The 25,201-nt window shown below is 37.3% G+C and overlaps 1 protein-coding gene across 3 annotated transcripts in view; it reads right to left on the bottom strand.

The window, feature by feature from the left end:
* SUPT3H (SPT3 homolog, SAGA and STAGA complex component) overlaps window positions 1–25,201 on the bottom strand; it is a 255,374-nt gene that overhangs the window by 72,501 nt on the left and 157,672 nt on the right. For all 3 annotated transcript variants that reach the window (XM_041426201.1, XM_041426199.1, XM_041426200.1), the window contains exons 4-6: window positions 12,832–12,918; window positions 11,562–11,652; window positions 9,758–9,894 (exon numbers count right to left, since the gene is read on the bottom strand). In XM_041426201.1, coding sequence (XP_041282135.1) covers window positions 9,758–9,894; window positions 11,562–11,652; window positions 12,832–12,918 — 315 coding nt within the window. The remainder of the gene's footprint in view (window positions 1–9,757; window positions 9,895–11,561; window positions 11,653–12,831; window positions 12,919–25,201) is intronic.

The following is a 25,201-nucleotide window of genomic DNA, read 5'->3' as shown; positions in this document are numbered from 1 at the left end:
GCCTGTCATGTTACAAGGGCAGCTTGTAGTTACAAGTCCTATCAGAATGAGTTTTAAAGCAAAAAAATGCTGGTATTTCTCATTCTCTAGGAAACAATGTGTTTACTATTGGATTACCTTAATGACCTTCACTGTAGCAATAGATCCTTTGACTTTCCTCATGACATCTGAACTTGAGTGTGAATATAGGTGGGAAAGTTTGGCCCCTTGTGGCTTTACAAATGTCAACAAAAAAGGACAACATTTGACCATAGTATCTGGGTAATAGGTAACGAAATCTTGTGAAATGCTGGATTTTGGTCTGGAATTCACTGAAAGGAAGATGACAATGTGGAGATAGAGACTATTGAATGAATCAAGTGATTCTCAATTTTTTGCTTAAATGCCTGCGGTTCATGAAATCCTCTCTGACTTCAATGAAATAGTAACATTCACAAAATCCTACGTGAATGAAATCAAATACTATGGACAACATAGCCCAGGAACCAGCAAACTGACCTCTTTATTTCCGAGGAGTAAAACTGCACTAGTCTTGGATAATCCTGTGGTCAGATGGAAAAACAAAAAAATAAAATGCCAAACCAAAATTAAAAACAGAAAAAGAAGAATTAAATATACAAAAGGAGAGACAGACAAATCTCTGTTTTGCCCAAGTTCCAACAGCAGCAAGGTATGATCAGTATAACTACAAAACTAGCTTATGATAATTGTTTCTTCAACAGTCATACAGCACCCAGTGATCTGTAGCTCAAGCACTTCTTTAACCAAATGCAACATCTTTGTATTCAATAACTCTCTATAGATTTCTTCCCCCACTTTAAGTCGTGCAACTCAATAGATCTGAGCTCATTTTGGCTATATTTAGCTGGAGTGCAGCCTGAAAACTACTTCCAATGCTCCTTTATGCTGTCTGTGTGCTGCAGACTGGCTGGAGAGGCTCTGATGACACACAGTTTGCTCAGTCTGCTGTTAGAGGGCAAATTCCAGTTAGAAAGAAAAGGATTCTCATTCATTTTGTGGGAGGTATTTGCAGGGTAAACCCATGGGCCTGATTCAAAGCAGGTTTTAGTTCCTGGCTGGAGTTTAATACAGGGAAAGACAGTGCTAATCCTTTAGTGGACATACAGGGTAAGGAAAGGGGAAAGCGTTTCTCTGCTCTACCTGTGATGTCTAGAAATAGCAGATAAATTAACCTTCAGATGAATGAGTCTGGCACAGCCTTAGGCCAAGGGTCTTGCATCAGCCTCCTACGAATGAAGCAGAAAAAATTCCTTTCCTTCATATTGGCTTCCAAGTGTTCTCTCCTCTCTGTTAAACCCAGGACCTTGCCTGTTACACCTCAGACCATTCTTTTCTGCAGCAGTTGAAAAAGAACACCCTCAACTCCCCTCTATTTCATGCCATAGAGAGCCTTCCTCTATTTTCTTCATATGTTAGAAGGTATTCTTTTCTTCCACAGAAAGATTTTTGTGATTTGAAACTTTAAACAGATGGAAAGAGAAATTCAGGGGTGTCCAGGAGCTTGGTCACACAGTGGCTCAGTGGCTGACAACGCAAGGTGTTCCTGCCTATGGTGTTTTCCAGATGTGAGTGAGAGAAACAAGTGGTTGTGAAGATTTCTGCCAAAAATACAGGGTCTCTGTGCTGAGACTTCAGTCTCACTATTCACGACAGTGTCAGAAAATTCTTTCTTGCAACAAATAAGAAGTAGGAAACTTATAGAATAATACTGTGTTTGAAATTCTTATTAACTTATGTTACAACTCCATGGGTTTTTGAGTTTTCTGAATCCTGTGCAAAACATCTTAAAAATGGTTTTATGCAAGTGACGGGTTCCTTCTGAAAAACTTGAGAGGACAGAACTATTCTCAGTGTAGATCTGGTCAACACCTTAACATAAGAAATAAACAGTTGCTGTTTCCTCTTCATTTAGACCTCAATATTAGGCTTAGTGGAACTTAAAGACAGCAATTTGCTACATAGAAGTTCAAAGATCTGAAAAAATAACTTCCACCCTAAAGTATCTGAGTTACAGCCTGTCTTGTAGACAAGACTTACATTATTGCACCTCTAAACAACTTCAAAAATACAAATTGCTATTAGCACAAATTTAATTACTTTAAATTACAAGAGTTTCAATAACCTCCTACCAATGGGACCAATGTCAGACTTCAGCATCAATCTTTACTCCCAATTCTCCAAAGTTTATATAAAAAATAACTCTGTTGTGAGTACCAATACAGGGTGATTAGTAGAGCTAAGCAACATGTTAAACATGTTAAAATACACTCAGAAGGAGAATGTTTTGGTAGTCTTGTATTTGGCTCCTAATCAAATGCTCCATGGAAATACTGTTTATAAGCATGTGTGTCTACATTTAATCACAGATATAAATAATATATATATAAAGTTTCCTTCCAAAATTTGAGACATAGCCATTTGGTTGTCAAAACTACAACAGCCCTGGATCTTCCTCTTCCTCAGAGAAAGCAAATAGTGGCAAAAAATACTCAAAGAACTAGAAGACAGAAAAGCAAATAACACCTTTCCCTCCAGCAAAGCTGTCTAGATTTGCAGTATGAGCAACATTCATTAAAACGCTCAAAAACCCCATGACTGAAGATCCAAACAAACAGGCCACTCTATGTAACCATAGCAAGCAACCCCAATGTGAGAAAAAGCCAATAATGCTAGATTTAGCAGTGTAAAAATTTGATTGATACTGGCTGTGGCAAGTAATCTTTTCCACTCAGGGGCTTTTTCCCATTCCAAAGAGAATGGGCACAACATTTACAGCCATATAGATAATAATGAAAAACTGTTCCTGTTTATTTTCTGTTTACTTTTAACCAATTCAATCACTGCCCAAGAGAAACAGTGCTTTCCCACTATCCCAAACATTCCCAAGCAATGTGTAATCAGAGAAACCATTAATACCACCAGGCTTATTTTTATACCAAATAATGCTTACAGATAATTTCATGCCAAAACAGCAAATTTAGAGTTGAGTAGCTACCAGTTGTGCTTTGCGCTCATCTGGAAACACTAGGTGGACTGCTGCAGTGGAATTAATTCCTTCTATATTTGCATTCCTAACTTCCATTTTGCAGTATTGAAAAAAAAAAAACAAAAAAAAAACCAACCAACCCCATTGCCTACAGAAAAAAATAAGTGGGTTTTGTTGATTGATGTTTCATCTATGTTCTTTTTAATCTTGGTATCTGTGTAAATCAAAACCAGTAGACAGAATATAGGGAGCCGGTGTGACCCTAAAGTCTATTTCATATCATCATTACAGGTTTTTGGTTTTTTTTATATCAAGGTCCCACAGCACACACAGATCTTGAGTCTCTAACGAGAATCATCCTGGAGGCACTGGAAGTACTTTTCTTAACATCTGATGAAGTACACTTTAATGTAACTTTGATGTTTCTAGGAATAAAATTTGGTAAAAAAAATATTTCTACCTCTGATCTAAGAAATTAACTTCCCCTTGCATTGTTTCCCTCTCATTTCTGAGTACAAAAGCCAGCCTAAGTTTCTGGAATGTTTAAATTTTTAGGCAGGTACCACTAAGTGAAATTCAGCCCAACTTGTGGAAGTGATGAACAGAGTTCTCAAAACAGCTTAAGGGAATGGGAAAATGAGATCCTGGTCTTGCTTTCCTCACTGTACCAGGACTTGTGTCCTTGGGCAGGAACTTTCCCACTCCTCTTTGAGTAGGTTATTTAGCCACTAGAAATCCTTTTCTGCTCTGACTTGTCCAGGACTCATGGATGAGGATGCTACTGGTTTGCATTTAGGGCTGCAATTATTTAGTCCATAAAAATGTGAGATTTAAGGGATTTAATGTTATGGCTTGTCCTTCTGTCCTGCCACTGGCATCCCTTTGCCCATATTTGACAATGTTTGGTAAAGAACAGCACAAAAACCCCACAGGGATTACACTATCAAATCTTGTCCAAGGATACATTATTTCCTAACGTGTAGCTGTTAAAATCAAAGAAGGTTTAAGGTCAGTAAACTGTGATTCTAAAAAGCAACAATTTATTTGATTTGGACACAATACTGTGAGATAAGAGAAGCCAGCACTCAACTAAATCCAAAGATTCTGTCCCAAAATATAGATTTTGTCAACATCAATCTGATTTCAGCAAGGAAGTCAAAAATAATTCTTTTAAAAGAAAAATAGGTATATTATCAAAATTGGAGAGCAAAAGAGACATGGACTGAGAATTGATGTTTAGTAAAAGAAAACTTCTTAGTTTGTCTTCCAGCATGCAGTTTCTATTAAGTGTGTGCTGTCCCTATTTTTCATATGGGATTTAAATCAGATACTCACCAAAGAGTAATGACCCCCCCTCCCCAGCACTTTCACTGGCATAATTGTGGCTGGTGAAATGAGCACAGTGGTACTAAAAGGTTTCAGAGTTCCTCCTCAATCACTTCCTTCTTATTTTCTCTGTACATCTTTTCCAAATTTGTATAATGAATTTGAGAACTTCAACACCATCTTTCAGATCCACCCTGAAAAGAAGAGCTCACTGTTGTTTACTTCTGATTTATGCCCTCCAATTTTCTGTCTCAAAAGACCCCAAGTCCACGTCCTGTGTCCAAGGGCAATCACCACAGAGCAACCTCTGTCCATGCTAATGCTCTCCTAGGAGAGTGGTCACATCCAAATGATGTGGTGGGGAGAGCTCCTGGCCTCTGCTGCCTCCCAGGAGTTTACAGTCATAGAATGGTTTGGGTTGGAAGGGACCTTTAAAGGCCACATAGTCCCTGTGCCCTGCAGGGAACAAGGATATTTTCCAGCAGAGAGATTGCTCAGAATCCCTTCCAACCTCACACTGAATGGTTCTGAGCAACCTGTGCCAGTGCCTCACACCCTCATCGTAAAAAGCTTCTTCCTTATGTCTAAACTAAATCAACCCTCTTTAGTTTAAAGCCATTCCTCTTTGTCCTGGCACTCCACAAGTCCCTCTCCAGCTCTCCTGAAGCCCCTTCAGGCTCTGGAAGAGGCTCTAAGGTCTCCCTGGAGCCTTCTCCAGGCTGGGCCCACCCAGCTCTCCCAGCCTGGCTCCAAAGGAAAGGTGCTCCAGCCCTCTGAGCATCTTCATGGTCTCCTCTGGACCTGCTCCAACAGCTCCTTGTTTTCCTGTGTTGAGGACGCCAGAGTTGGACATTGTTTGGGACAACATGACCTGGCTCAGGTCAAAGTGTGATCACTCAGACATTGATGATACTCCAGCAGGAAGGAATCTTCTTGGTCACTGTGTAGTTTAATAATTTACTGTAAGTCCAACATATTTCTAAGACTGAAACAGAGTGAACTCCCAGAGCACAATTCCCTGTACCTCAAGATGCAGTCTGGTGTGTTCAAGGGTCTTGTGCAAATACAAATTAAGTCTGTCTCAAAAAACACAAACTTAAACAGGAGTAACTAAAAAAATGTTAAACACTATATATTCTACCTACACTTTAATGCCATTCACCATCTTTTGCACAGAACCTACTGCATTGCTGTGAGCTTTAGAGATTTCCCACTAAGACAAGAATACTGGTGAGCAGCACCAAAAAAAATTACATCTACAATGAGTCTCCTACAATAAAAATAAGTATCTGTAGTTTTTAAGGATCAATTAAGCAATTGAATTGATATTTAAATATCAATTCAGTAATTCATAGGACAGTAGACCTTAAATCATAGAATTGAAAGATAGTTTGTGTTGAAAGGAACCTTAAAGATCATCTAGTGCCAACCCCCCTGCAAAAGAATCAGAAAGTAGGGATTTAACTTAGTTTTTTACCATTTTGCTGGCTTCAAGCCTGCTTTAAGGTAGTCTATTCTTGTAGGGAAGTTATTTTCCCTCCACTGTTTATTCAAACTTGCAATGTACTATGAAAGCATTATGGTAGCTACTGCTACTGAATTATTGCCATATAACATGTGAGTGTTGGAAATGTATCCTTAAACTAGCAGTCAGAGTGACAGATGAATGGTGTTTCCCCTAATCCTATGGGAACAGAAGTGAAACAGAGCACTCACAGCATGATGCTCTATGAATTCTTTTGTGTGTCAGTCCAGACTTCTGATGGGAAGACTTTTTTTGAGGGGGAGAGAGCATTAAAGCTATAAAACAAATGATAAAAAATTAGTATTTACAGAATGAGATGTCAGCTTTGCAGTGAATGACGTTGACTGAAGTTTTTAAATAACTACACTTGATTTAATGACATGACACAGAGAATATGATAGTGGTTCTCACAGAAAAAAAAGCAGCAGAACTGAAGTTACCATTCACAAAATTACAGCCAAACCTGCAGTTGGTTTAACTATGGTCAGGAACCTGAGAAGTTCAGAGGAGCAACATAAGGACACAAGCACCTAAAACTCCAAGTCTACTCAAACTGCAAAATAAGGAAACATTCAAAGATTTTAAATGAACAGGGCCCTTTTTGCCGCACCAATTCAGCCACATCCCCACAGGAATACCACCTCTCTAAATGATTTTTACGAGACAGAGGAAAGCCAAATAGCTATCCTCTTGCAAGGTGTCAGTTACTGTGGATTCTGCCACAGAACAGGCAAAGGAAGGGAAGTTGAATTCCCGAGCACCACCAGCTCTGGCTGTTCCAGCCCTCAACCTGTGCAATAAAAAAGGAAAAAAGGAGTGTGGGTAGATTGCCATCACATGTGTTATTCTCAAGAGACTGGCACACATTATGCAAACCAGCTCTATGATCCCTCTCTCCTTCCCATGCACAGTTCAGTTACATCCAGGAATGGGAATCACTTTTTCATCTATAAATGTTCTTACTCTGAGGAGCAGCTCTGGTGCAGCAGTAGCTGTCTCAGGAGGGCAGGATAGGAACTGTCATGAAGTGAGACAGAGGTGCTATGCCAGTTTTTATTTTGTTTTGATTTTGCCAATACAGTTGGCTGGTTTGCCTCTATTTAATGCTATTATTGCAGTTTTTATAAAAAGTCATCTTATCACAATGTATTGATAAAATAATAATGTGTTATGATTATTTTAGTAGTGTGAAATCTGTTCTTAATTTCTGCCCTGTAGAAAGAGTATTTTAAGAGTATTCTACCTTGGATCAATGTCCCTTTGCGCACGGCTGGTATTACTGTTCCAGAGACATTCCCTTTGCTTCAAATTAAAATCATGGGATACATCAGTAAATTCTATAGACAATCCTAGATGAGTGTCCTTTGCTTTTAATATGACAGTGCTGGAGGCTGTATTTTAGTCAAAGAAGTGTAGAATTGTTTGTTCTCCTTTGGTAATGTCCCGAAGTGGCTCAGAGCTTCCCTGACTCCTCTGTGGTACAGATATGGAATGGACCTCACAGCACTGCAGGCAACAACATGAAGGCTTAGCTCTAATTTTATGAAATGCTTTAGAAGGAACGAGTATAAACAATATTTGCATTTTGTATCATAACTGAAACCATACTGCTAAACAATCATTTCCTGTTTAGCCCATAATGACATCAGAAATATATGTTTATCATCTACTCTGGACAGCTTAGCATGATTTTGGCCCAAGGCAAAGTGGAACTGAAATCATTTACAGTTGCCCAAACCAAGATAACCACACATTTCTGAGGTAATTGATACCTAAAAGGAACACTGCCCTTAGATTGAAGTTCATGATTTAAGTACACTAATTCCTTAAAAAACCCTGTTAAATTGTCTATTGGATTTCCTCCAGAATTTAGTGTGGATTAAACAACCTACTGAAGAAAGAACATGTGATACAGGAGATTAGCCCATCCACTAACTCTTCCTTTAGGAATAGATCACATTTCCTACTATCTTTGCTTCCTTTCCACTCACCTCAAAGTGACAAGAAAATCCCAAACAAAACAAAGCCAAAAATACATTAAAAATTTTGAGTAGCATGTTTCAAACAGTCTTTCATGTTTTGTCATTAGATTTAGAGACTAATAAGAAAGCAAACAGACAGTACTGGCTTAATATCTGTATATAATTCATCAACATATTCTAAAATAAGACCTTGACTCTTTTTTTTTTTTAACATAGAAACAGGTCAAGAGTTCACAAAATGTAATGAAGTCAAGCAACAGAGAGAAGAATTACTTTTTATATTTAATTCACACATGCACTACCATTCATGGATTACAGTGTAGTGATAAAACCCAAAACATATAGTCAGATGAAAGGCGAATGTTTGATTACAGACACACATTCCTTGACAGACAAACAGAGATTCAGATTGGCCATTGTCTACAACAGAGAACTTCATACTTTTATCAACTTGAGAAGTTCTTTAGACCTGAAAAATACTATACTGGAAGAACAGAAGAGAGTGCAAAGTCAAGCACATAACCCATTCATTAAGAAGAACGCTGTTATCCATTTCTGTGTGTACAAGCTCAAAGGATTTGCCTGCCTTTATGCAAAACACAACATTTTGCATAAATAAATAAGTAAGAGGTTAAAGAAGAGAAACCATCAGTTTCCAAAATACAAACAGTGGTTGGATACAACTGTTCAATGACACAGATTCTCAGCTGGGGGGAAATGGGACTTGTTCCTGACCAAATTCTTACAGAGAAGTGGTTCTTCATTAGGTTTTGATTTCTTCCTATTGCACGGCAGAAAGGAGCAGAAAGCAGATTGGAAATGCCAGAGTTCTGAAAAGAGGCTCCATTAAGAAGAAAGAAAGTAGATTTACAACCAGCACAGCATAAAAATTCCATTATTTCTTAAAATTTTCCATGAAATCCTGAAGGGGAAATGAAGCCCTAATAGCTAAATATTAAATACAAAAATATTACCAAACACATGAGCCATCTCAGCATTGAAAGGGAACTCAAACCAAAGCCCCCAGCTTCCAGCACTGAAAAGGTATAGAATTCACTCTACAAATATCAGATTTCTAACAGTCCTGTCCACTATGTAGTTGTCTGAAAATGGATGGAAATTGGATCAAATACTCCTCTGGAATTGTGAGTGTGCTCCCAATACAATTTTGCTCTTGACATCCAGTTGCCTACAGAAAACATTAGGAAGAATTGAGCAACTGAGCATGAAGATGGGTGAAGGACTCTTCCCTGCATTCACTGTAGACCAGATTACCAAAAAATCAGGGTAGTCCTGCTCACCCACAGAAAATTAGTCAAAAACACAGACTTCCATGCCAACACAGCTACACTGCTTTTCAGTCCCACCTAGCTTTATGGAGGTCATGTAGCACTGCATTTTTTACTGTAGATAAAATTTTTCATAACTACATAATACAGAAAATAGGACTCAAAAGGAGGGAGAGAAGAGTTTATACTCAAGCATGTTTGCACAGAATATTTTAATTTAATGTGTAAGCTGTGTTATATGAACACATGCCATATATGTTATATGGTATTGAAACAATTTGCTAAGAAGATAAATAATAAGAAAGGACAACACTGTTGTGAAAAATGTGCATGGAATTTTTATAAAAAGAATTTTCTTTCTTCAGGAAAGAAATACAAATACACAGCAGACATAAAGATCCATAACTACCATTCCATAATCTTCCTTCTCAGCATGTGTGCCTAGATATCAAGAAACATTTGAAAGAACAGGAATAATATGGAAATAGGATTTCTTTAGACCATCTGGGCAAAAGAAAAAACATGTAACAGTGATTTAATATGCAGCATGAAAAAGGCATCAGACCAGCATGATGTATTAAATGTTTCACAGTTTCTCTGCTGGGTATCAGTAAAGGGAAAGAATTACCTCCATGCGCTCCTGCTTGACATCATCAATCTCATCATCTTCAAACATGGCCAAGAGCTCTCCAGTCTGGTCAATGGAGTTGAGAAAGTCCTGGGCCAGCTTCTGCCGCTTGTTGGTGTTATTGCTGTTGAATTTGTCTTCACAAAGACAAGCAAAGAACAACAAACTTCACTTATTTGTCTTCTCCAAACATCACTCAGAGTGACACAGTTTAGAACCAGCACTGAGCAGAAAAGGCCTGTTCTTATTGTGCCCGTCACACAAGCTGTGCTACCTGAACAAGGTGATGATGCTGCTCTGCTCCAGTAAGAGCAAAACATCATTTAATATTTTTAGTATAACCAAGTAGTTTTTCATGATCTAGAGAAAACTAATCTGCTGCCCGTATAGCATTACTTCTCACCAAAGAATCCACAGTGGACACAGCTCTAGAGGAAACAACCCCTCTTTGGTAGAAAGAACTTGAGTCACAGAGCAAAATATATCGAGGAAATGTTCTTCCCTGAACACATGCAGAACACCTCATTACCTACAGCCTCAAGCAAACTCTAACATGACCACTAAGATGCAATTCCAAAGGTAATGGACCATTGCTCTCTGCAGTAAAACCTGGATAATGCTGGCAAGATGATCTCTGTTGTTCTAAACAGCAGAATACCTATAAAGGCATTAAATTCACAAAAGAAAATTAACGGCTTTAATTACCAAAGCTTACTAGAAAAGGCATTCTTTAACTCCAGGATAAACTGCATTTAGGAAACTTTTCATGAACATCTAAAAGGCTTAAAAGAATTGTTTATTTGCTTCAAGTAGTGACACAAGCTAAAGTATTAAAACCTAAAAGCTGCCAGGTAAGAAGCTGTACTGCCAAATTGCTTGCACACACGAAACATGAAAATAAAATGCCACAGGCAAATTAAATCTCAAATGAGCTGACAAAAACTTCTCCACAGCTTGATGAAGTCAAAGCAAGAAGTACAATGTTTACCTAGCATCAATGTGGATGCTCAGAGGAACCAAACACAAGGAATTCATTGTATGGGAAAAATAATTAAAGGCTCTGAGAAAGGAAGTAAGTTTAATACAGAAAGTTGTGTATGGACATTGCTAGATGTTATAGCAGTATGGTAAGGTTTAGATTTGCTATGATAAGTTTTCACTTAAGTTTTTACAACAGAAATGTTAGTTCTAATATCAATATAAATCAACAAAATTTTAAACCAGGAAACTATGTGGCATAAATTAATATATTTTTAATTCAAAGAGCTTTTCCTTTAAATGCATTGGTTATAAAAACTGTGACTTCCTCAAGGAATGCAGAAACAAAAGTGTTTCCCATTATTTGAACTAGAAATTCAAAGTATAAAATGTCAAACCACACTGAAAAAAACACCCACATCATATATTAATGTTCAGTAACTTCAGATTATAAGGGTATATTTTTTAAAGCATGTCAAAAATATCACTATCAAAACCTTTTGATAATAATTTAACAAATGTCCATTCAATTGCAGGTGGTGCATTTAAAATACAGATGCTGAAATCAATAAGCCCTTTAATCAGGACCAGTTTCTTACTTCAACAGAGCTCTGACATTAAAGTCTTACTGTTCATCTGGATGGTAAATGCAAATGCTTACATATTTCAAATGGAAAAGCAGAGATTTTCAGCAAAATTCCTCTAAAGAGACTATTTTTACTATTTTTGTGTCTCTATCAAGCCAGACATTAATACTTTGCATTGAGCTGTTCAGCACTTTTACAAGATATCAAGCCTCTCCCAAATTAATTTCTTTTTTTTCTACCTTCGAGGAGGTCATCTTCTTCTATTCCTTTGACAATTTTAGATTTGTAGTCTCGAAAAAACATGTATTTAAGTAGCCTTCGAAGCTTCTTCTATGAGAAAAAAATACATTTATATTAATGACTATTACTATTTCTTATTTAATAAACTTTGTAACACGCAAACATACAAATGTGTAGCACATTATTCAGTAAATATAACCTTTAAAATATTTGTCATTTTAAATTCTGCAGAAAATCCACAAATAGAAAGTACCTCATGACAGTAGCAAATCCATATTAAATATTATTTATTTGAGCTCTTTTTTACATTGCTGTGAGACAGAAATGAGTTTGACTTTCAGAAAGAATAAATTCATATACTGGGCTTCTTTATGGAACTCCACAATGTTTGCTTACTTTGGAAACTCTAGGCTAGAAATGCACATTTCCATGAACTTTGACTCCATATCAACCACTGTTTTCAGAACAGCCTTACAGCTTTTATCAGATAAAGAAACTGCAATTTATTTTCATGTTTTAGTGGAGTTTAATTTTGAAATAGTTTTGTTCATTAAGTTTCATCTGTCAAATGAGGAAAGGAAAACAAAGGAGAGAAAAGGGTGAGAGCAAGAGGGAAACTAAGGAGAAAAATGACATAAAGGAAGAACAAATAATGTAATTTAAAACAGTTGAATTTTTTTTAATAATTATTAAGTTTGAGGAAAGAAAATTATTTTTTCCATTGTAGACTTCCTGTACTCACTATCCAGACAAAGCAAGGCCATACCTAAATTTGGAGATTTTAGTGGGATAAAACATAGGAAAAATATTATGAAATAAAATAAAGTGGATTTATAGACAGTCTAAATAACAAAATTGTAAGGGTCACATTGTAAAATGTCACATTGGCACCCTTCATAACCAGGGTGAAATTAGAATGATTGATTTTTAATTAAAGGGACCTAAAATATAGGGATCGATATTTATGTCTTATTAAGAAATTGTTTTTAGCTCTAAGGTACATTATCTACCCTAAAGCTTTGTAAAAAAAAAAAAAAAAAAAAAAAAAAAAAAAATTAAAGCTACAGGAAAAAAACAATTATTCAATTATTATTTCAGATATTGCAGAATGATTATAACATGCTCAATCACATACAATTACAGAACAGCTATACTTTTAATATAAAGGTATTCATGATGATGGATTCCTTTATATAGGTTAAGAAAACACTTGAAAACACAAAAACAGCTGCCTAAATAAAGTACGAAATTTCTGTCTAATTACTGTACCTTATCTTTGCGCATCAAGAACAGGAGATCTTCAGCAGAGATGACTCGAGCCCCTCTCATCTGAGAAACTTCAGCTGCTTGCTGCAACTAAAATAAATGAATAAATTAGGATGGCCTTTTCAGTGTTAAAAACTTTATTCACTGGGGTTTGTTTTAAATAAATTCAGATAATATTTTGCATGGTTGTCCATAGCAAAATACAAGCTGTGCACTAAAACACAAGCTGGGACTCTCAAAGGTGTCACTCACTTGAGTCTTGTTTGCCAAGAAGTGAATAACAATTTTATGAAAGGTCTGGAAGACCTTTGACAAATCTCAAGAAAAAGCTTTTTTGTTTGTATTTAAAATGATTGCTTTTAAAAAGTCCTGTTGCCATTTTTTTTTCTTCTCTTAGCACAGAAAATGAACATATAATTCTCTCAGGCAATGTAAAAATGCCAAATTCTTGCCATAGCACTTTATCTGCAACTGTGGAAGGACGGCTGATCCCTCTCCCAATTTTTTAGAATAACAAATATTCATTTTAAACAGCTTACCTAAGTATTTTTTGAAAGAAACTCTACCCCTACTTGACTTAGCATTAGTACAAACCAGACTCACATGAAGAACTTTTTTAGGAATGGTCTTATTTCATTTGGGAGAAAGAAAATTAATCGATAGGCAACACCGACTCTACTAATGAAGGAATTGAAAAATCTTATTGAACAGAACAGGCCATGCAGCTGTGAAAGTAATAAAGATGGGACTGAGCAAGGAATGACACAAAAATTGATAAAAGGTGGCCAAAGGAGTGTGAAGCAATGGACTGCCCCCACATCCATTGTGACAGAGCCTACAAAGGCCCCAAACACCTCAAATTGTGCTGTAGAGAGCAAAAATCTCTTTGTAAAGGACTAAGTACATCAGCTCTCAGTAAGTGCAGGAAATTGGGGTTTTTTACACAAAACCAGAACAGGTTTAGAAACCTGGTAGTCTGGGTTATCTGCACAGCTGATGCTTCTCAAAGTACTGGGCTAAGGAGGTTCAACCCAAATGCGCAAAAAGAGTCAGTGGGATTCGCTCCTTTCACCTCACAAGCCTTTTGTTCAGGCTCGTGAGGTGAAAGGAGCAAATCCACCATCATCATGGAATCACAGAATGGGCAGGAAAGAATTTTTAAAGATTATCTAGTCCAACCCTCTGTAACAAGCAGGGACCTTCAGCTAGACCAGGTTGCTCAGAGTCCTATCCAGTCTGACCCAGAATTTTTCCAGTGATGGGGAATCCATCACCTCTGTGGACAAGCAGTTTCAGCACAAAACATAATGCTGTATCAACTGACATAGACAGGATGCTTCACACTTTATCCTCTAAATTAGAAAACATAATCCAAAAAGCAAGATTTAATTGTAAGTTTTTTTTTCCCTTAGCCTTGTTAACCTTCTGATGGAAAATGGACAGTGAGCACAGCACAAAAGTCATCAAAAGAAGAGACACGTTCAAAAATTCTTGATATTAAAATTCATACACACCTGTAACATGATCAATACACAGCAATTTAATTTATGTTCAAATAGTTCTATATTCTTCTTTAGAAATGCATAAATGCACCTGAAAATAATTTAAAGAAATCCTATCCTTCATACTCACACTAGCAATGGTTTCACTCAGTATCACTGGCTGAATAAGTATATTATTAATCTGAGCTCCCATGCTGCTATGACTTGAAATAGGCCTATTCAGAAGTTAAAAAGATCAACAAAAACAGTAGCTGTTTCTAATATCCAAAGAAGAGGAAAGGAGGGGGGGAAGTTTTCATTTTGGCAAGTGTTCAGTGGGCAAAAGATTCAGTCCATAAATCATAATACTGGACTGCATTAATTTTTTTCCACACTAATCACATGCACACAAAACATTACCTATATCTGGTATGCACAACACAAAAAATACTGCGTGAAGAGGTTCAGATTTTCCCCTTGGAACCCTGTCTTGGCCCTTGCAGTCACCGAGACCAGAGAGATTTCAGGAATTCAGAAGTCACAGTAACATAATCTCACTTGAAAAATGTAAGAATGTGAAAAATGATAGCTCTATTTTTTGGCATAAGCAAAACTGTTTCTTATTCTGATTAGTTTGAGGGCACGCAAGCTACTTATGTTTCTAACATAAAATATAAAGAGTTGGATAAAAAAAAAAATTTACCAAGAACGAGCCAATATTCCTCTCTGGTGTAAATCTATTGCAGCTAATGGATTTATGCCAAGGCCGACTTTGGCCCCACTGAGCTTAAAAGTGTTAGAAAACCTGACCTTAGCATGGTGATAACACAACACAGCTTTCCCAAATATCATGTAAAACAATGGCAGAAATATCCAAAGGGAAAGCACGCCCTGGTTCCTAAACATGCACAAGGATGATCTCTTGCCCCTTCCAATCCAAACCATTCCATGACTCTCTAAGACATAAAGTTCAGGTATGTTAATTTCCATGTGTAGCTGAAATACCTTATTTTTCCAAATTATAAACATGTGACAACGACGTTTATAGCAAAGGTTGTGTGTGAGCTGCTTGCAGGAGCCTTGTGATGTAGGAAGGGAGAGTTAGGAGAAAAGGCCAAATTCATGTCCCATTTGCATCTAAGTAAATCCTGAATAACACTGTTTACTTTAATGGAGTTATTCTGGGCTAAACACAAGATCAAAATCTGGAATAATATTCTCAGTTTCTACCAAAACAATGAAAACTTTATTCTCGTATTGCCTCGACTGCATCTATTTTATTTTAAGGAATGGACACACAGCATTTAATTTCTTTGGCTTTAAGAAAGCAAAGTATGAAAATAATTACTTCCTGTACAGTTATAAAATATGGATTATTTATTCAAACAGACCATAATGAGTTATGCATTGGTACACGTATTTACCTGGGAAACCAGGGTATGCTCAGGTAAATATGTATCCAAGCAATTAAATAAAAATTACGTCCCACACAGCCGAGGCTGGGGGAAGATGTATTTATAGTTCAACACACACATAATTGACTCATTCAAACCACAACGTGAGTGCTTTGCTATAATTAGTATTATAACAAACTGTCTTATTTGACTGTCCCAGAGTTGTCATTAATATGCAATAAGCCCAATTCCTGAATTTCTGGAGCTGAAGGCCCTGTTGAGTCATTATGTGATGAAGGGGGATTTCAGGAAGCCGTGCCAAAGAGCCAATCCATCTCGGAGCACCCGAGCATTTGTCATTCCAGAAAAGCCTTCTCAGCTCTCCAAAATCAGGCGGTACCTCACCCCTGGCTGCAGTGGGAGCATGGAGGGTTTCATCCAGGGAGCAGCACTGCCCGTGACTCCAGATGAGGGGTGGGATAGAAATGCTGCAGGAACTGTTCATACATGAGGTTACCACATGGCAAGGGAGCAATTATGGCAAGAATTTCCCACCATCTCCCTTCTCCAAGCCTCAGTGCCAGTCACAGAATTTGGGGCTGCAGAAGTTCCAACATAGTCACTTCTCTTAATTTTTTTAGCTTTGAAATTAGGTCCACGTTACAAAATATTTTGTTTGGGATGATATTGAAGAACAGCAAACAATCTAAATTACTCAGCTTTTTTAAGAAAAACAGACTAAATTCCCTAATACCAGCAAACAATGTCTGAGACCTCAGAGTCTGAATATATTTTTTATTACAGCAGAATTATGAACCCCTAAAAGCGAAGTTTAAATAACGGAAGTGTTGAAATGATTTTAACTATAGGAGCGCAAATAGCTCTGTTAATAATTAGGAGTTTATGAAAAATAAGTGTATTTTACAATTTTTCGCATTACAAAGAAGGTAGTATATACAGTAACTATATTTTAAAGCCTAAGAAGAAATGGCTGGGGAATAATATTTTAAAATGTAATCATGGGTTTAATGACTTTATGAAGTTAACTTTCTTGGCAGGATGAACTGAAGTATGTTAACAGTCACCTTACGGCTATTTTCTTTTTGCAAGTTCTGCAAATTATAGATTTGTTGAAAGGAGTATTCATTCTCCTTGACAGAAGCACAGTTACTTCAATGGGACTGTCTCTTTTTTCTTTCTTCCAGAATTATTTTTTCTTCCACTACCTCCAAAGTCAACAATCACCGATACTTCTTCTACAAAACCGTCTTGATGGACAAACAGACAAAAAGCTGGAAAACAAACATACCGTGTTGTGACATAATCCTTCCAGTTAAACTGCAGGACAGAGCTGGAATGGTGATGTTTGCATGCCTTGGAACTGCTGGGAGCCAAGAATAATGCTGCAGGAGCTACGATTTTGTTTTCATTATACAAGAAAATTCACCTGGGTGAATTTCTTTTCAGAGGCAGGAAGGTTGTTGTGTTATTAAATATGCATTAAAATGTCCCATTTTCTCACCTTTTCTACGTAAAAAACAGGCTCCTATAAAATTACCAAATAATATTCTGAATTAAGATAGAGTCCTGTAAATACATTCCAGAGCATCCTGATACTTTTATGAAGGCAACTAAATAGAAAAGGCAAATACAGGTTTTCACCTCAATCTTTCTATGTAACATCTCACATGCTACTAATGGTGACACCTGAGCTTCTTATTCTAACACACAAAGAGGGAAACACTGAATTTGTTTCCAAAACTCAGCAAAGGGATGTGCTTTATTCACTTAGCACATCCTGGGAGATAATTACATTATGGAGCCCATTAGAGCACCCTCACAGGTAACATTTCAGGATCACTGCACAAGGGTTCACCAGCATGACTGAATCATCACAAGCGGTTTAGAACAAAAAAAGGACCATCTGCACATTAAAAGATGATAAATTTTCTTTTTAACAGGTACTTAGTTTCAAATGTAACTGTTTTTTTACTGAAGACCATTTAATATAACACCAGTTGATTATACGTGACCTCTAGAAGATGAAGCTCTGTATCACATTTTGAGGCTTTAGAAAACATAGAATTGTTTAAGTTGGAAAATACTTTTAGGATCATCGAGTCCAACCACTACCCCAGCACTGCAATGCCACCACTAAGCCATCTCCCCAAGTGCCACATCCACACATCTGCTAAATCCCTCCAGGGATGGTGACTTCACCACTTCTCTGTACAGTCTGTTCCAATGTTTGACCACCCTTTCACTGCAGAAATTCTTCCTAATATCCAATCCAAACCTACTCTGACACAACTTGAGGCCATTTGGTCCTGTCCTTGTTATTTGTACTTGTTACCTGGGAGAAGAGACCAATCCCCACCTGGCTTCAACCTCCTTTCAGGGAGCTGTAGAGACTGATAAGAGCTTTATTTTATTTATGTCGGACATACAGTGAATCTCAGTCCATATAGATCAAGAGAATAAGAAAACACATGTTCATACCCCACAGCCCCTGCCTTCTACTAAGATCTTGGTTTCAATGACAAAATTTACTATTTTTATTTTTTTCCCCTTTATGAAAACTGTTCCCTAAAGTCCCTGAAGCAAGATTGACTGCTTCACCTCACCTTCTCTTGGCTTCCAGTCCAGGCAGCCCAGAGAGCTGGATCTGGATACAGACATGAAGTCTGCAGCCAGCTCCTCGTAGCTGGAGAGGAATTACCCCAAAAGCATCTTTGGCAATAAGCAGGTTACCCAGGGACTCCCTACTTCCAAAAGCATAAAGAACACATCTACAGGTTCAATACTCAATGGTTTCAATGTCGGGGTGAAAGCAGTTGATATAAAATTAAGAGCACAGGTTGTTCCAGTCACAGGAGAGAACAGCCCTTCCTTCAGCTGCCTTCAGGCTGAAATTGGGTGAAAGTCAGTCCCAGGAGCTCCAAAACAAAGCCCCACACCTCAGCCTACAGGGTTATTACCACACCACTGCTATCAAAGAGCCCCCCAGATCACTATGATGAATATATTTTCTGAATATTCCCATCTTTTAAATTGAATATTTAATATAAATTTAGACATCAGCATCTCTCTTCATTTGACTCACACCTCACATACTTCTTCTGATCATAGAAAAGGTCAGAGTGTTTTTCTTGATTTGTTCTTCATGGATTTTAGCAACATATTCAACACAATCAGAGTAGAAAAAATACAAAAAAAGAAGCTACACACTCAGAGGGAACAAAAACAGCAAAAGAAGAACACGTACAGCTTGTTTGAGTTTACATTCTTAATGTTACAAACAAGATCTTTCTAAAAATACCAAAGAAGAAAAAAATTAGAAATATGTAAGAGCCTTTAGAAAACTACGTGGAGTCAGCCTGTGTAATGGAGTGGGCCAACTGGAAAATGCACCATGTTCCTGGGCTCTGTTATCTATTGGAGACAAAATTATTCCTTTAAAATTATATTAGATTACAAAGGAAAAGACATTGAAGTAAATAGTAAAATTAATACCTCTATTTTGCAAAAGATAAGCTTGAATCAAAGTATTTTTTAAAAAATCTCTTCTTTATAAATAATTTAAGCTCAACTTCTTAAAACAGAGCTTTTTTTTTTTTACCCATTTTCTGACACACAGGGAGAAGAATTTAATGCATTTATGAACAATAACTACATTTCAACTTTAGCTTCAGGCGTGACTTTTTTCTATTTTTCCTTCTTTCAATTCAAATTCCAAAATCAACATTTTGGACCAACATTTTATAGCTGTAATTCTTCTACTCTCCAGGAAACAAAAGAAACCCTATTGCACACCTGACATTTATAGCAGGTAACACTGACCAAACTAAGTGAATTTATACCAACAACATTAAAACCATAAAGTCCCTAGGTACAGAAAAGTATTCAGACTCGCTGAACTCGGTTTTAATGTGGTCAAATTATTCACTGGCTACATAGGTGTTAATTCAAGATTTGGTGTGTCATGGGGGATGCCCACAGCTGATGTTCTCTCCCACTCCTGGTGGTAACAGCAGGCAAGAAAACAAACTTGGAAACTTCTACTGTATCTATTATTATTACAAGGGAGGAAAAAAAAAGCTTGAAAAATATCATTCAAGTGTAAATGATGGAGTAGTGTTCTTTAGAATGAGCAAGAGACTGTGAAAAAAGCTTTGTGAAGTGTGAACTTTATGTATATGAAAGATTCATTAGCCAACCTGAAACTGAAAATTTCTCACAGCCAAAAGGCCTCCAACATCTGCAAACAGATTTCCCCACTTCTGAAGATGAGTGTAGATGTGCAGATGTCCCCTATTATTGACTGTTCTAGGATTGTCAGGATACTCAAATGCTGAGGTAAGTGACTCCATTCCATTGTAAATCACTGGCATTAATTTTCCCTGTATTTAAACTATATAAACTATGAAGTTTTGGAGGAAATTATTGTAGAATCATTGAATAGTTGGAGCTGGAAGGGACCTTTAAAGGTCATCTAGTCCAAATTAAAATAAAACTAACAAGATTTGGTCTGAAATTTTTCCAAGAGGCTGCTTCTTTTTTACAGAAGCATCACTAAAGATATTCCAAGTAGAGAATCTCAATAATAACTACTATTTCCATCTAAGTTACATCTTTGAATGCCTTTATGCTACTAATTGTTATTTTTAAAAATAAGAACATGCAAACTATTTATCAATAAATGCATTCACATTTCCTTTAGTAAAAAAACAAACAAACAAACAAACAAAAAAACCCAAAAAAACACCCCTGCTATTCATTTATTAACTCAGATATATTTTCTATCCATCAATTATTTCTATTTCTTTTCTTTCTCTAATTCTTTCTCTAATATCACTGTGGCATGCAAACCAGCAGAGGTTTGTATTATTCCTCAGCTTCCTGTCTTTTGGTTTCAAGTCCCAGAAGAAACTACCACTCAGGATTGTTCTTACACAGCTTCCAAGGCTGCAAGCAGAAAAACCCCTGTTCTCTGTTGATTGAGAGACGATCTAATATAAACAGGTTCCTTCTCCCCTTGCTGTTGAGAGCACCATTTGTTTAAATCATGTATCCTTACATTACTCACACAGGAAAATAATCATTGCCCTATATTAGTTTCACCAGAACACTAAATAAATACTCTTCCTTTCCATATGACAGCAAATTGGAATCAGGCGTCACTGTCTGACACAGGGAAAATAAGACATGTATTTACCCAATCCAAGCCAGAGATAAAATGCTTTTAGAGGAAGCCTCAGGGTAATGAAGTATTGCTATGAAGAGCTGGCAACCATTAGTGCTCTGAACATAGGGGACCTTGACAGGTTGGAGAGATGGGCAGAGAAGAACTGTGTGAAATTCAACAAAGGCAAATGCAGGAAGGAGGAAAAACCCCTGGAACTGGTACAGGCTGGGACTGACCTGCTGGAAAGCAGCTCTGCACAGATCAGGAAGGTGATCCTGCCCCTCTGCTCAGCCCTGCAAGGCACATCTGGGGTGCTGTGTCCAGTTCTGGGCTCCTATGGACAAGAGGGACATGGAGCTCCTGGAGTGGGTCCAGTGCTGGGTGGCAAAGATGGTGGAGGGCCTGGAGCATCCCCCTGAGGAGGAAAGGCTGAGGGAGCTGGGGCTGTTCAGCCTGGAGAGGAGACACAGCTGAGAGGGGCCCTCAGCCCTGGGTGTCCCTGTGTGCAGGGAGGGCTCCGAGCAGGGCCCAGGCTCTGCTTTGGGGTGCAATGAAGGATAAAAAGATACTTTAAAAATTTGAATCTCAGAACATACACAAGACAATGCTCTGAAGATTTAGAGTTGGAGACAAAAGGAGAAAAAAAGGATTCAGGTTCAAACAAAAATACAAAAATCAAAAATACAAAATACAAAAATATCAACATCTTCTCTTAGCTCTAGAAGTTTTCACAGCCCTGGTGAGATATGCAATCACGTTCATGCTAGAAAACACCATGGTAGTGATGGAAGACTTGGTATGTTAAAAGATTTTACCTGAAATGATTCACATTGGACTTTCTTCTTACTATTTAATTCGCATCTACTCAAGTGCACATACCAACCAAGTGAGAGCTTCTCAGTCTGGATGGGGACTTCAAGGATCTCTCAGATTAAACAGTGAGACATGTAAGAGATGTAGAGGATTATGGGTTTAAATGGTTTTGGATGCCAGACAAATAATTATAGAATATAATAATTATTAAGACACCACACAGTTGTCTTGGCTCCAGGTACATTAAATTGCCTGCAGAATTTTGACACCCAAGTGTCACCTTGCAAGACGTATCCAAGTTATTTGTAGAAAAATTCTATCCAAAAAATGCATCCAAATTATTAGTAGAAAAAAAACCAAAACCATTTACTTTTAATACTTTTTCAATCACAAGATATGCAGTGTACATTATGACACTGGAGAAAGGCTCATCCTGTCCTGTAATCTTTAATGTCAATGAGGACAAGGTATAATCAGAATGCACCTCAGTACAGGCAGTTCTATGAACTTTTTTGTCTTATATCAAGAAATGTATTTCCAGGACATTTCAAAATGGTTCCAATATTCTAAATCTGTAACTACTTCCAAGAATCTTCTAATCCAACAGAAAGGAAAAAATATAGGGGAAACAATAGTCCCAGTCCAAGGCATAACCATTTTCATGTAAAAATGAGGAAAGGAAGTCCAAATTTTTCTAAGTATGTGTTGTCTAGCTGCATTTTCTTACTCACTGGTATGAATTATAAGTCTCAGAGCTTAAAAAAACTAAACAAGGTAAATTGTACAGGTAATAGTGATGCCTTAAGTTTTAGCTTTTATATTTTTCAGATTCTGTACTATATTGGTGTGTGACTCTGAACTTCATATAAAATGTTAGCACATTCTCACAGTTCAGTCAGACAAAACCATCCTTTTCCAGCCTGAGAACCAAGGACACCATTGCAGCTTCAGGCCCCAAAATTAAAACAATAGTGAATTGAGGAGAGCAATCTGGGAGGATGGGCCTTCATAACCTGAAGCTGGAATTGGACAATTAACCCCAACATGTAAATGGACCAAAACTTATAAAAGCATGAAAACTCATGACCAGTTTTCCACCTTGCATCCATCTGGATAGAGCCACGGCCAGGCTCTTGTACTGCCCAAGGTGTATCTCCTTTGAAGGCCATTCAATAAATACCTATTTTATTATTTAATTCTGTCTAGCCTCTGTTCCAGGTAGACTCTCTAGGCATCAATAGCATGAATGTAACAGATTTTGACTTGGAAAAATCAAAGAAAGCAAAAAGGAGGGAGCTTTGCTCAGAGAGAGAAAAGAAAGCACCGTGAAGGAGCACAAATGTAAAATCTGAACAACAGATATTTGTGCCTGAAAAAGGCCCTGATTTCCTAACTCCTATTTAATGTTCATTCTTTAATTAACATTCATTTCCCAAGGACATAAGTTTGAAAAGGCTGTTTCACATTACTTTAGCACGAAGAGAAAGAATCACTTTTAAGCCATGAAAAGGCTGAGGAAAAAAAATAAACATGCCTTCAGAACATAATTTCCTCTTTATTGCTACTGCAAAGTTATGAAATGAAATCTATTATTTAATTACATTGGATCAAGCAACAGGAAGGGAAGGGAGTGTTTGAGTCACAACATCCCTGTAAGGATAAATTACTACACTTCCTCTCACTAAAAGACAGCTTTAATGAAAATGTGAAAATGGTTAAAATCAAACTACTGGGAGGTAGAAGGACCTTGCTAACATAAAAAATACATCAAATGCACTCTGAAAATCTGAACAGAAAGAGTGATAACAACAAAGGGGAAGAGTAGTAACATTTCTGCCAGAACATGAATAGTTTGAAAATCATTACATTTATTCAGATTCTGAAGATAGTTTAAAAACTATACAACAGCTTCTGGGCCTGATTTGTTTAATGCTTTGCATTGGAGATATTTAGATAATCTATTACAAAAACTTCAAACTTTATCTCCTATTACTACCAAAACTTTATTGGCCATGTGGGATTTACCTTAGCTCTGCTTCATAATGTTTACTAGATCCTTCAAATTGAATGCAACTGTTGGAATAGTTTAAGCATTTTTTTTCTGAAGTAGGTTCTTGACATAAAAATTTGTGAGGGCTTTAAAGTCTAATGAACACATAGACTGAATTCTAAAATCTTGGAAAAGTTCACCTGGCAACTGATGAAGAGCCCTCAACTGGGATATGAATGTGCAAATGCTGTGATCTTCAATATAATTTAAATTCACTTTGACTTGGGTGGAGATGCTCTGAAATTATCTTTCCTGGATACACTCTCTGTTCACAATGTTAGAATACACTAAAATATGAGGGCATTTCACAAATAATTTGAATAACAATGGAAAGTACCTTTGAAGTTGTTCAGAAAAGCTCCTCCTAAGCCCATGGGTCGTATGGGAGACACATTTCTTTAAATAAGTTATCCTGGAGGCAGCAGGGACTGATTTCCTGCTTCAGAGACTGGATTGATTTCTCAGGAGTGCAGGATGGATGACATGAAAAGGATGAGTGTAAAACATGACAGTATTCAAGAAAAGATGCAGAGAGGTTTTGACACAAATAAAGGAAACACGATAGAAATATCTCTTTGCAAAAATTTTCTAGATCAAAGACTTCCATGGAGTCCTCCTAGTATTTGGTCCATGGCTTACTTCCAAACTTCTAACAGTCCATCGAAGTGGTCATAAAAAAACCCCTTTTAGTCATGCAGTGTATTACAGAAGCCCATGACTCTTGTATTATTTAAAGAAGATTAATTTTCAATGAAAAATGTAGGAGGTTACTTGCTCTTAATGGGTAGAACTTGGACTTACCTATTGAATGTAGCAAAACAGAAAATGGGCCATGAACCTCCTTGAACATTGTGTGTATTTCTTATTCCTCTCTTGAAATTCAGGTTATTGGCTATTGTCAGACTTGAACTGACTATGGAGAAATTTGGTCACATTCAATGTATTTTTGAATATTTTACCTACCAATGCTTCATAATTTGCATATTCTCTAACTAGGTGTGAACTGGAAAGGCTTTGGCACACAGTCAGCCCAGTCAATCCAAACCAATGCCAGCTGACTGAGCCAGAAGTCTGATAACACAGAGGAAGTAAGAGATTCATGTCAAGGGACAAAAGTATTTGGTATTTCGCAAAAAACTCTGGAAACTGGCAACAGGTCCAAGCAGAGAAGACAAATAACTTCCCCTACTCTGAGGAGAACTCTGCTTTGGGAATCCAACTGTACAGCCTTGTAATTAAGTGCAGCTCCACTGGAACTGCTCACGTGTTAAGTTACAAAGGCTGAGCCCAAAGCCAGGCTATCCATTACTGGTGACAGAGGAGTCAGAAGATAATGCCAGTGATGCCAGTGGGGAGGAGGAAAAATAGTGTTTCCAGCCTTTTTCTTGATCCCTTGTGAGGCACAAAGGAAAGTGCCAGCAGGTCTAAGTTCCAGAGAAACATCACTGAA

The sequence above is a fragment of the Onychostruthus taczanowskii genome, unplaced genomic scaffold, assembly GCF_017590055.1.
Source record: "Onychostruthus taczanowskii isolate IOZ18803 unplaced genomic scaffold, ASM1759005v1 scaffold90, whole genome shotgun sequence".
Classification (NCBI taxonomy): domain Eukaryota; kingdom Metazoa; phylum Chordata; class Aves; order Passeriformes; family Passeridae; genus Onychostruthus; species Onychostruthus taczanowskii.
This window is presented reverse-complemented; position numbering and strand designations above follow the sequence as displayed.